At 40.8% G+C, this 11,387-nt stretch overlaps 1 protein-coding gene across 2 annotated transcripts; it reads left to right on the plus strand.

Moving 5' to 3' along the window:
- Positions 1-545: 545 nt before the first annotated feature.
- On the plus strand, positions 546-10,990 carry LOC113040422 (SLAM family member 5-like). 2 transcript variants are annotated; one of them, XM_026198776.1, is made up of 4 exons: positions 546-619; positions 1,018-1,341; positions 10,062-10,367; positions 10,457-10,990. In XM_026198776.1, exons 1-4 carry the CDS (start codon positions 568-570, stop codon positions 10,606-10,608), a joined length of 834 nt encoding a protein of 277 aa, XP_026054561.1. In that variant the 5' UTR covers positions 546-567; the 3' UTR covers positions 10,609-10,990. The 2 variants fall into 2 exon arrangements, 1 of the variants encoding a protein (XP_026054561.1); XR_003275222.1 differs by lacking the exons at positions 546-619; positions 1,018-1,341; positions 10,457-10,990 and adding an exon at positions 5,043-5,700 and having other exon boundaries at positions 10,062-10,181.
- The last annotated feature ends 397 nt before the right edge of the window (positions 10,991-11,387 follow it).

Raw genomic sequence — 11,387 nt, forward strand, 5'->3', positions numbered from 1 at the left:
CGTAATGGTTTTTATACTGTACAAACTGTATATTTTATGGCCCTAAACCAACCCTCACAGGAAACTGTGCATTTTTACTTTCTCAAAAAACAAAAACAAAAAACTCATTCTGTATGATTTATAAGCATTTTGAAAAATGGGGACATGGGTTATGTCCTCATAAGTCACCCTCTCCTTGTAATACCTGTGTCATACCCATGTCATTATACAGAGTTGTGTCCTGATATGTCACAAAAACAAGAGCACACACACACACACACACATACACACACATTTGTTATATATATATATATATATATATTGCACACTCATAGTCAGAGGTCATGTATGATTGACAGCTCACAACTCTAAATAAAACACCATTAGATACTGAATGCTGGCCCAGAATTAATTTGAAAATGTAAGATCAGCAAAAGCTCGCTGATTTTCGTGATTATAAAGGAGATAGACATGTGAGCGGAAACTAACTGCGGTTGAGGAAGGATTCATCCAGATAAATATCACAGTTCAGTTGTAAGTGTTTTCAGACATTTTAAGCATCACTATTGTGGGTTTTTCAGAGAACCGATGAAGAAAATGTTTCTCAAATTAGTTTTGTTCTGTTTTTGGCATCTGGATGGTGAGTTTGAAATGTGTTTGAAATGTGAAATGTGTTTCTATGCCTTTAGTTGTTTCTTTTCTGATAACATGTAATAAACTATTTATTACATTAGTCAGAGATTATTAACATTCACTGTTATTCTCATTAAGAAATGCAACATGATAGTTTGAATTCATGTTTTTCATGTTATTCAGTAGTGACTGATTCAGTAAAAAATGAAGCTTACACAAGCAACACCTTTAGTGTTGTATTAAAATATATATATATATTTTTCCACATGAAACTTTAATTCCTTTTAATTTATTGTCTTCTGTCTTTGTGCCGTGTAGATATCATTCATTTAAATTATTAATAGTATTTTAGTGAAGCTTTATCAAATGAATTTAAATCTTATTCTGTTGTAATCTGTTCTTCAGGTGTGTTTGGTGATGAAGTGGAGTCAGTAACAGCGATAGAGGGACATGAGGTCACTCTACACTCTAATCTTACTGAAAAAAAGGATGATGATGTGATTCAGTGGAGGTTTGGATCTGAAAACACTTTACTAGCTAAAATCAATAAACAGACCAACATTATGACTGTATATGATGATGTTCTTGATGGGAGATTCAGAAACAGACTGAAGCTGGATCATCAGACTGGATGTCTGACCATCACAAACACCAGACTTGAACATTCTGGACATTATGAATTACAGACCAACAGTGTGAGAAAGTATTTCAAAATCACTGTATTTATTAGTGAGTATACTGTATGCATATTTCACCTTTTTTATATTTTAATCATTACCAAAGATATCATTTACCCTTTAAGCTATGAACATAACATAGCATAGAATGTAACATAGAATCAGCGTAGAATCAACGTTTCTGGTGGCGTCGAAACGACGTAGATCTCCAATGTCAGTGATGTTGGATGATGTTGATCCAACAGCAGGCAAAAAATTATGGAAAATCAAGGCAACTGGTTCACTTACCTAATGTGGAATCGACGTAGATTTTCAGTTGGTTGTAATAACGTCCCAGAATCAACACGTATTCAACATAAAATCAATAATTGGTTAGCTTGACTAACATTGGAACAAGGATGATTTCATTTGGGTAAAATTATGTTACTATTAACATTTACTGCTTATTTTAAAAATCTCACATAATTAAAAATAGATAAATTAGCCTATATATGTGACAATTTATTTAACAAAATAATACTTTTTTATAACTATTATTATTATGTATTTTTCAATCTAGGACTGGCCTGATGAAGCTATTTCATTAAACAGATGTTTAAGTTTAGTCTGCAAGTCATAATTATCTCTGATTGAAAAGATAGTGCTTCATGTTTGTTTTGTGATAGAGTTTCATGCGTCCTTTTTTTGTTCTGAGCACTTCAGAAACTTCCTCAAGGTCCTGCACATTCTGCATCTTTTGAAGTTGAACTCTTTCTCGCAGTGACTGTATGAATTCAGATGCATCTTTTCACTCTGAGGGAAATTGAGGGACACATATAAAAGTAAACAAACTTACCGATGCTCAAGAAAGCAACACAATGCATTAAGAGACGCAGGATGTAAGCTTTTTGAATTGGATAATCGGGGTAAACTACTCATTTTGTCTGAAAAGTATTAATATATATATGTATATATATATATATATATATATATATATATATATATATATATATATATATATATATATATATATATATATATACATATTATGTAGCTGCTGGTGGGCAGGCAGTTCAGTTCATCATTCTGTTCAAAAGTTTACACCTTCTGATAATATTTTCACTCTTCAGTTTTCCTTAGGGTCCTTAGGGTTTTCCTCAAAATCATAAGTCATTGTTGGAGAGGGCCATATGCAGAAGATGTTGGAAAACCAAAGAATTTGCGGTATTTGGAGGATTTTTCTGAGGCACAGCAGGCGGTTAAATTGCTCTGGGCTGTCCCAGGACAATCAAGGGACTCATGAACATCTGTCACGAAACATAAAAATAGCTGTGGGTCATCCAGATAAAGACAGAGTATATATATATATATATATATATATATATATATATATATATATATATATATATATATATATATATAAGGACAGTTCATATAGAAGTTAACTTCAGGAATTAAAAAAGTTTTCAAGGTGTTTGACAAAACAGAGCAAATGGAAAGAGAAAGCGCGATCCATGGCTATTATTAGCTCCCAATATAAAGCATACGGACAGAAAAAAAAGGTTATGCGGTAAAATACACAATCTTCCAGACTAGGATAAAGTCATTATTAACATTAACATTAATTTGGGAGAAATATAATGTGATTTATGGTAATAAAAGTATGTTAGTGGCGCTCTGTGGTGCAGCAGGATTTGGAACAGCATCCTGAGCTGCCGCAGACAAATTTTAACTTCAAATGTTAGCTGAGATATCCACAAAATATAAAAAGCAACACTGAAATAAGACCGTGTTGTTCAATCAGATGCGCATGAAAGTTGTGTTTGTTACTACAGCAGAGAACATAATGATAATGATAAAGACAACCAGCACAGATAGCTTATATGAAGGGAACAGATAGCTTATATGACATTGGAGTGTTCTCAGTAAAATTTAATTAATTTAACCAACTAATCAATTAAACATGTTTCAAAATTATGCTATTATAATGGTGTGTTGTATGCAAACAACATTGTTAGTGTACAGTTTATTGATGTAGCCTTTATCTGAGATTACATGTATTTTGCCATCTGAAAGTATATGTTCTGCTCTTTCAATGGGTTGTCTCAGTTCATTTTTAACACTAACGATCACAGATTCGCAGGGATATTCAAGCAGTTTAGCACTATAAATTTCATGTTCTAGTTTGTGCTCACCTTTCTTTGAAAAGTAGACAGTAACCAATTGTTTCCCCTCATTTAGTTTTTTTTCCTTCTCCTGTCTTTACTTCATTTTTGGTTGGCCTGATTTGGCTTTATTTGAAAAAGACATTTCTACAGCGCTCCAACAGACGCTTAACTTACATAAACAAACTGCGTGCAGACGGACTAAACCATTTGGCGCATTAGCAAGGGGGGTGGGATCAAGAGACCGTCAGTCAATCAACAAAGTTATTCAGCCAATACACAAAATGTACATTTCATCTGACATTGATTATGAAATTTAGGTAGGAAATGAAAATATCCAGGTAAAATTAAATATATTCCAGCCTTTTCAAGGGCCCTCTATTCCTTTGAGGCCCTGGTTTACCCCCAGTCCGATACCCCTGGCTATTTACAAAGATTTAACTGATACACAGAAGGTTCGTGCGCTAACGTGAATAGTCCGAAAACGTGACTTTTCATGCAGTGTGGAGTGGGTTAAAGTATTATAAAGTTACTTAAAATTGTGATAAGCCTGTTTCTGTTTGATTTCAAGGTGATGCAGATGCAGTGGAGTCATTGATGGAGGGATATTCAGTCACTCTACACACTCGTCATGATGAAAGGATGAATAACGATCGGATTCAGTGGTGGTTTGAAAATGAAAACTCTTTAATAGCTGAAATGAAGGTAACAGCCAACGGTGTAACTGTAAATACTAATTATGACCGGAGATTCAGGGGCAGACTGAAGATGGATCTTCAAACTGGATGTTTAACCATCACAAACATCAGAACTGAACATGCTGGACTTTATGGAGTACAGAGCAACCGTATGAGAAAAACCATCATTGTCAATGTCAGTGGTGAGTTTTACTTTGAATATTAATCTTTTTTTATGTATTGCAGTTTTTATGTACATCTAAAGAAGTACCTGATTTAAAGGATTCATTTTTAAAATGATTAAATACAGATTTATGTTTAATACATGGCGAATTAAGTAGTTCACCTGAGGAGAAGAACAGCACCGGGTTTAGAACAACTCTTTTTTTCCTTCTTGGCTCTCAACAGAGTCAGACGCATTTCTCTTCCTCTCCTCCCCTTGCCTTCCCTGCTTGCTCTCTCGTCTCGTCTATTGCAATGCTCTCCAAAACTGAAAATCATGGATTTGATCAACTGTTCTCTCAACTCAATTAACACCATCTTCTCTATGAGAAACTTGGGTTCGGGGGCACCTGACTGCCCTGCCGGGATGTTCGCAGCTGGCTACACGATGGACACGTGGGAGAGATGGCAGGTCGTGTGCCTGGTGGCTCTTTCCATGGAGGACATTGAAGATATCTACCTATTCGGAACCCCGATAACAGGTCTTCTGCTGATTGGACTAGTCTTTGCCCTGGGTAATCGAAGAATTCAAAGCCTCACAAGGCTGCCCGTCATGATTGAAGCAGTGGACAGAGCGGTCAGCACTGAGACTGAAACTATTAAACACAATATGGATAATACCACAAATAAGCTCACGGCTTTGGAAAGGAAACTGGAGAAAATGGATGGATTAGGTGACCAGAATGGAAAAAAGAGAGTGACCATGTAATTGGAACGTGGCTAATCGCCCCAAGACCAAACAATTGGAATTTTATCTTCTTTCGGTTCCCTCTACCAGCACTGGCCTTGGCCAAGGTCAATGTTGGAAATAACAACTCTCTCGGAGGAGCGCTGCGGCGAGACGCTCCTGCGTTCCTCCCCCTCTTCCACAGACACCTGCTGAAAATTTCAGTTTTGGAGAGCATTGCAATAGACATGACAATAGATACATGATTGACTATGCATGGATTTAATGGTGAGTGTGCCAACATTTCTTTCTGTGTCTGGGAATTTTTCGCGTTAGCAAGCGGACTAGAAAACTGTTTTGTGATTGTGAGAAGCCTGTTTCTGTTTGATTGCAATGTGATGCAGATGCGGTGAAGTCAGTGATGGAGGGAGATTCAGTCACTCTACACACTCTTCATGAAAGGATGGATAATGATCGGATTCAGTGGTGGTTTGAAAATAAAAATACATTAATAGCTGAAATGAACGTAACAGCCAGCAGTGTCACTGTAAATGATAATTATGACCGGAGATTCAGGCGGAGACTGAAGGTGGATCTTCGAACTGGATGTTTAACCATCACAAACATCAGAACTGAACATGCTGGACTTTATGGCGTACAGAGCAACCGTATGAGAAAAAACATCATTGTCAATGTCAGTGGTGAGTTTTATTTTGAATATCAATCTGTTTTATTTATTGCAGCTTTTATGTAAATATTAAGAAGTATTTCATTTAAAGGTTTCATTCTTAAAATGATTAAATATACATTTATATTTAACTCTATATATATCAGAGTGTTTTCAGAGTAGGGCTGTCTTGCAATTACAATGTTTAATGAATTGAAATGAATTTATACATTTATTTATATCATATGATAAGCAATATCACACTAGTGCATATGTGATTTTGTACAATATTCCATAAATACAAAATTTATAATGTGTTTTATTTTAAGCACAATAGTGTCTGTTTTAGTTTACTTTTACCAACGATAATATTAACTTTTAAATCCACAGCAGAACTGTTGTGTGTTGATCGATTTTGACTATTCTGGTGAACCAATGGCCCATTCATAAAGAGATTTGGCCGGCAGCCATATCACCCTGGAGCCCAAGACCGGTTTCCCACTTAAGCTAAGCAGGGCTGAGCCTGCTCAGTACCTGGATGGGAGACCTCCTGAGAAAACTAGGTTGCTGCTGGAAGAGGTGCTAGTGAGGCCAGCAGGGGGTGCTCACCCTGTGGTCTGTGTGGGTCCTAGCACCCCAGTGTAGTGATGGGGACACTATACTGTCAACAAGCACCGTCCTTCGGATGAGACGTTAAACCGAGGTCCTGACTCTCTGTGGTCATTAAAAATCCCAGGATGTCTTTCGTAAAGAGTAGAGGTGTGACCTCGGCATCCTGGCTAAATTCGCCCATTGGCCTCTGACCATCATGGCCTCCTAACAATCCCCATATCCGCTGATTGGCTTCATCACTCTGTCTCTTCTCCACCAGTAAGCTGGTGTGTGGTGGGCGTTCTGGCGCACTATGGCTGCCGTCGCATCATCCAGGTGGATGCTGCACACTGGTGGTGGATGAGGAGATACCCCTTGACTATGTAAGCGCTTTGAGTGTCTAGAAAAGCGCTATATAAATGTAAAGAATTATTATTATTCCTTGCTGGCCGATCTTTTTCTTACCAGCAAACTTACTGAAAAAGCCAAGCAGGGTTTACAACTTCTAGCTTAACAGAAAGCTTTCTTTTGTACACACAAACACAGCATTTGGAATATATATATATATATATATATATATATATATATATATATATATATATATATATATATATATATATAATAACTGACACAAAAAAAAAAAAACTCACTTGTAACCCACCACACTCAGGCAAACTACGATCTCGCCCGAGAGCCCAATCAACTTCGAGTGGTACAAAACGAGCCAATGGTACTCAAAGTACCTTGGTCTGCGGAATTTGCTTCGTGAGCTCCACCCCGCAGAGCGGGTATATAAGGTGCAACGCGAGCAACTCGCATTCAAGTCTTCGCTGAGGAGCCGAGCCAGTGACCCGGCCGTTCAGCGGAACAGAGATGTGGCAAGGGGACATAACGTCTCTGTTCCCTCCTTCAGGGAACGAGGGTTACATACGTAACCAAGACGTTCCCTTTCAGTCACTCACGTTCAACGTTACGAATGGGGTCCCTTTCAAAACACTACATGGCTGTCTTCCAGCGACCCGTGTGAGTGATAGCACCCTGTCGTGAGGCCAGCACGAGTGAGGGCCTATAGCTCACACAGAATACACTGGGTAGCATATTCCAGCTGGACATATGCTAGCAGGCTGCCTGCCCGTGGGAGGACTTACAGAAGGCAGGTATGATACATAAGAACAAACATACATAAGCCAAAGCCGTCAGGAGTGCAGTTTTCAAAGATAAAAACTTTAGCTCTACTGAGAGCAAGGGTTCGAAGGGAGCTCTCTGCAGTGCTGATAGAACCACTGCGAGGTCCCAAGAGGGGACTTGCTGAGGGCGAGGCGGATTGAGCCTCCTTGCTCCTCTCAGGAACCTGATGATCAGATCGTGCCTCCCAAGAGACTTACCTTCAACAGGGTCATGGTGAGCCGAAATGGCAGCCACATAGACCTTGAGGGTGGAAGAAGACAGCCTTTGTTCCAACCCCTCCTGAAGAAAGGAAAGCACCGACCCAATCGGGCATTTCCAGGGGTCCTCATGCCGAGAAGAACACCAAGTTATGAAGAGGTTCCACTTCAAAGCATAGGCATGTCTGATGGACATGGCTCTAGCTGAATTGATGGTAGCTACCCCCTGTGGTGGCAAGGTACCTCAACCTGCTGTGTACCTGCTATGGCCGAGTGGGAGTGGAGGTGGCCGCAGGGGGGTGACGAGCAGGCTGAGGTTGCGCCGGCGACGGGGTGGAAGCAGCAGTGGGCCGCCGGGGCAGGATGTGTCTGATAGCCTCAGACTGCTTCTGGGCGGCAGAGAACTGCTGGGCAAAGCTCTCTACCGCGTCGCCAAAGAGGCCATCCTGGGAGACCGGGGAGTTGAGGAGCTGAGCCCGATCAGACTCCCTCATATCTGCCAGGTTCAGCCATAGGTGGCGCTCCTGGACCACCCAAGTGGTCATCACCTGACCCAAGGAGCGCGCAGTGACCTTCGTCGCCTGGAGAGCGAAGTCGGTAGCAGTGCGCGCCTCTTGCAAAACCCCTGGGTCAGCACCGCCCTCGTGCAGCTTCGGGAGCAGCTTGGCCTGATAGACCTGAAGTGAGGCCATGGCATGCAGGGCAGAAGCGGCCTGGCCCGCAGCTCTGTAAACCTTGGCCACAAGCGTGGATGAGAACTTACAGGCCTTGGAGGGCAGCTTGGGACCACCCCGCCAAGCGGAGGCGCTCTGTGGACACAGTTGCATCGCAACAGAACGCTCCACCGGGGAATCCCAGCATACCCCTTGGCTGCCCCGCCATCGAGGGCAGTGAAGGCGGAGGAAGAACCAGAACGGTTTCGGGCAGTTAAAGGTGCCTTTCATGAACTAGTTACTTCCTGGTGCACTTCCGGGAATAAAGGAACCTAGAGGGGGGTGCTGGCGACCTGCATGAGCAGCCTTCAGGAACCAATCATCCAGCCTCGAATGCTCAGGACAGGGTGGAGGATTCCACTCAAGCCCGATGCACTCCGCTGCCTGGGAAAGCACAGCCGTCAGCTCAGGATCAGACTCGGACAACGCTGGCACTCCCGAGGAAGGCAACGCAGCCGAACCCTCATCTCCCGAGGACTCAAGCCCGCCTTGTGATGCGGCTATCGACATACGGTCCTCTTCGCGAGCCCCGAATGAGATGTCAGGAGCCTGAGAGGGTCCAGCAAACTCATCCGGGAACTCCACCGGCTGCGGCGTACGTGAGAGGTGTGTTGCCCGAGGAGGTTCGCTCGTCGAGGAAGCCCACACGGTAACCCTCAGATCACCCTGGCCACCAGCCGAAGTAGCCCTCTTACAAGAAGAAGAGCTAGAACGGGGTGTGCCAGAGGGGACTCTATACCTTTTAAGGTAATCGAGTCTCGATCTCAACGCCGAGATGGTCATGTCCCCGCAATGAGAACATGAGCCATCCATGAATGCAGTCTCAGCGTGCTGGAAGCCCAGACACTTGACACAATGATCGTGACCGTCACAAGGAGCGATATATCGACCGCACCCAGAAAAACACGGGCGAAATGACATCTTTAAAAAGACGCAAATCGGCCCGTATCTCTTTTGTGAGAGAAATTGTCTCTTTTAGAGGTGTTAAAGCGCTCAGGGGAACGCGGGAGCTGTCGCCGTCACACCAACACCAGCTCTTGCTTGTAAACACTCCTGTGATTGCAGCAAGTGATGTGCTCGGCTCCGAAGCGAAAGCTTGAATGCGAGTTGCTCGCGTTGCTCCTTATATACCCGCTCTGCGGGGCGGAGCTCGCGATGCAAATTCCGCAGACCAAGGTACTTGGCTCGTTTTGTACCACTCGAAGGTGATTGGGCTCTCGGGCGAGATCCCATTCGTAACGTCGAACGTGACTGACTGAAAGGGAACACAATTTAGCAATTCAGTGTTGAAGCTATTTTATTAAACTCACAGGGCAGCACTGACATGTTTTTTTGCCCCTGAATGTTTCTGTATTTGCACTGCATGATCTTCTATCTCTCTCTCTTTCTCTCTCTCTCGCACTGTGTCATTGAAAGCAGCAAATTAAACTAGTAAGGTAATTAAACTGACCTGGAACTACCAATGCATTAAAATGTTTTAATGCATAGCTGACAGCAAATCAGCACGGACATTCACCATCAATTTGAATATATTCATTGAGATTCAGTATGTGATTTAAGTGTTCACTTAGTTTTTTTTAGCAGTGAGCATCAGATTGTTTTAAACTTTCTACTTTAAATCAGTCTTGGTTCTTTCAGGGTTTATTCTTTGTATTCTTCAGTATCATCTTTAATCCTCATTTATATCTATTCTCTCATGTTTTCAGTTCGTCTGCCTATTCCTATCATCAGCAGAAACTCTTCACAATGTTCTTCATCATCATCATCATCATCATCATCTTCCAACTGTTCACTGGTGTGTTCAGTGGTGAATGTGAGTCATGTGACTCTCTCCTGGTACAAAGGAAACAGTTTATTGTCCAGTATCAGTGTGTCTGATTTCAGCATCAGTCTCTCTCTACCTCTGGAGGTGAAATATCAGGATAAAAACAGCTACAGCTGTGTGATCAAAAATCCCATCAGAAACCAGACCACACATCTGGACATCAGTCAACTCTGTCAACCATGTTCAGGTACAGCAGAGCTGATATTAGTTGATGTTGGTGCTGATATTAACGTCTACTGACTGAGCTGATCTCAGTTTCATGATTTTATTCCTCAGACTCTGAACACTGTTGTGGTTCTACTGAAGCTGTGATCAGATTGGTCCTCTCTGCTTTGGTGGGCGTGGCTACTGTAATTTTTCTGGTTTATGACATCAGATCCAGAAGAACTGAACAAGATCATGCATGTTTTCCAGCGTCACAAACCTAAATTCGCATGTCATTAATTCTATAACAATTGTGTGTATCATTTTAAATTATTTTAATACAAATGCTTTTGTATTATGCTTTTCCTGTTTAATTATTAGCAAATCATTTTCAGGCTAAAATATTATTAATAGTAACATTCGCGTATAATAGTAATAGTAACAGTTGCATATATGATCAAATACCATGATTCATCAATATTACAATGCCTTTTTATACAATCTTAATTCTATTACAACATTAGCTTTCATATTTTCTGGGTGTACCTTGTAGTTTTATTTTATACGGATCAGACGGCTTTAATACTGAAGCTCTTCAACTGGCAGAACATGAAAACAAGAAAACAGAAGTGCTATCGCATTATTATAATTTCCGTAAAATCTAGTTTAAATGCTTTATTGTATATATATATATATATATATATATATATATATATCACTTTTCTGCTGTCCATTTGTCATCTGTATTCGCTTACCTTTATCAATAAAGTTTTCTCACTCTGAGCTTCGAGGGACTCTCTATGTTTTTTTATGACATTTATTATGTTGAACACTCTCTTGAGGAATTCCAACTCTATGTGTTTTATAATGGTTCAGCGCTGTGCAACATACACACAGATTTACATTCTTAAATGTTTTCAACTTGGTTTGTTCTTAGCAGAAAAAAAAAGTTTATTCTTAAAAAGCATTCTTAAATTGGTGATAGGTAAAAATGATAGATAAAAATAGGTAGCCTGAATGCACTGTAAGTATCTTTGGATAAAAGCGTCTGCTAAATGCATAA

This window comes from Carassius auratus, chromosome 22 (genome assembly GCF_003368295.1).
Source record: "Carassius auratus strain Wakin chromosome 22, ASM336829v1, whole genome shotgun sequence".
Taxonomy (NCBI): Eukaryota; Metazoa; Chordata; class Actinopteri; order Cypriniformes; family Cyprinidae; genus Carassius; species Carassius auratus.

Excerpts from the sequence above, each read along its gene's own strand:
- LOC113040422 (XM_026198776.1), top strand. The coding sequence starts at position 568 with ATGAAGAAAATGTTTCTCAAATTAGTTTTGTTCTGTTTTTGGCATCTG. Across the intron at positions 620-1,017 it reads CTGTTTTTGGCATCTGGATG|GTGTGTTTGGTGATGAAGTG; the intron begins GTGAGTTTGAAA and ends TCTGTTCTTCAG. Across the intron at positions 10,368-10,456 it reads ACTCTGTCAACCATGTTCAG|ACTCTGAACACTGTTGTGGT; the intron begins GTACAGCAGAGC and ends TTTATTCCTCAG.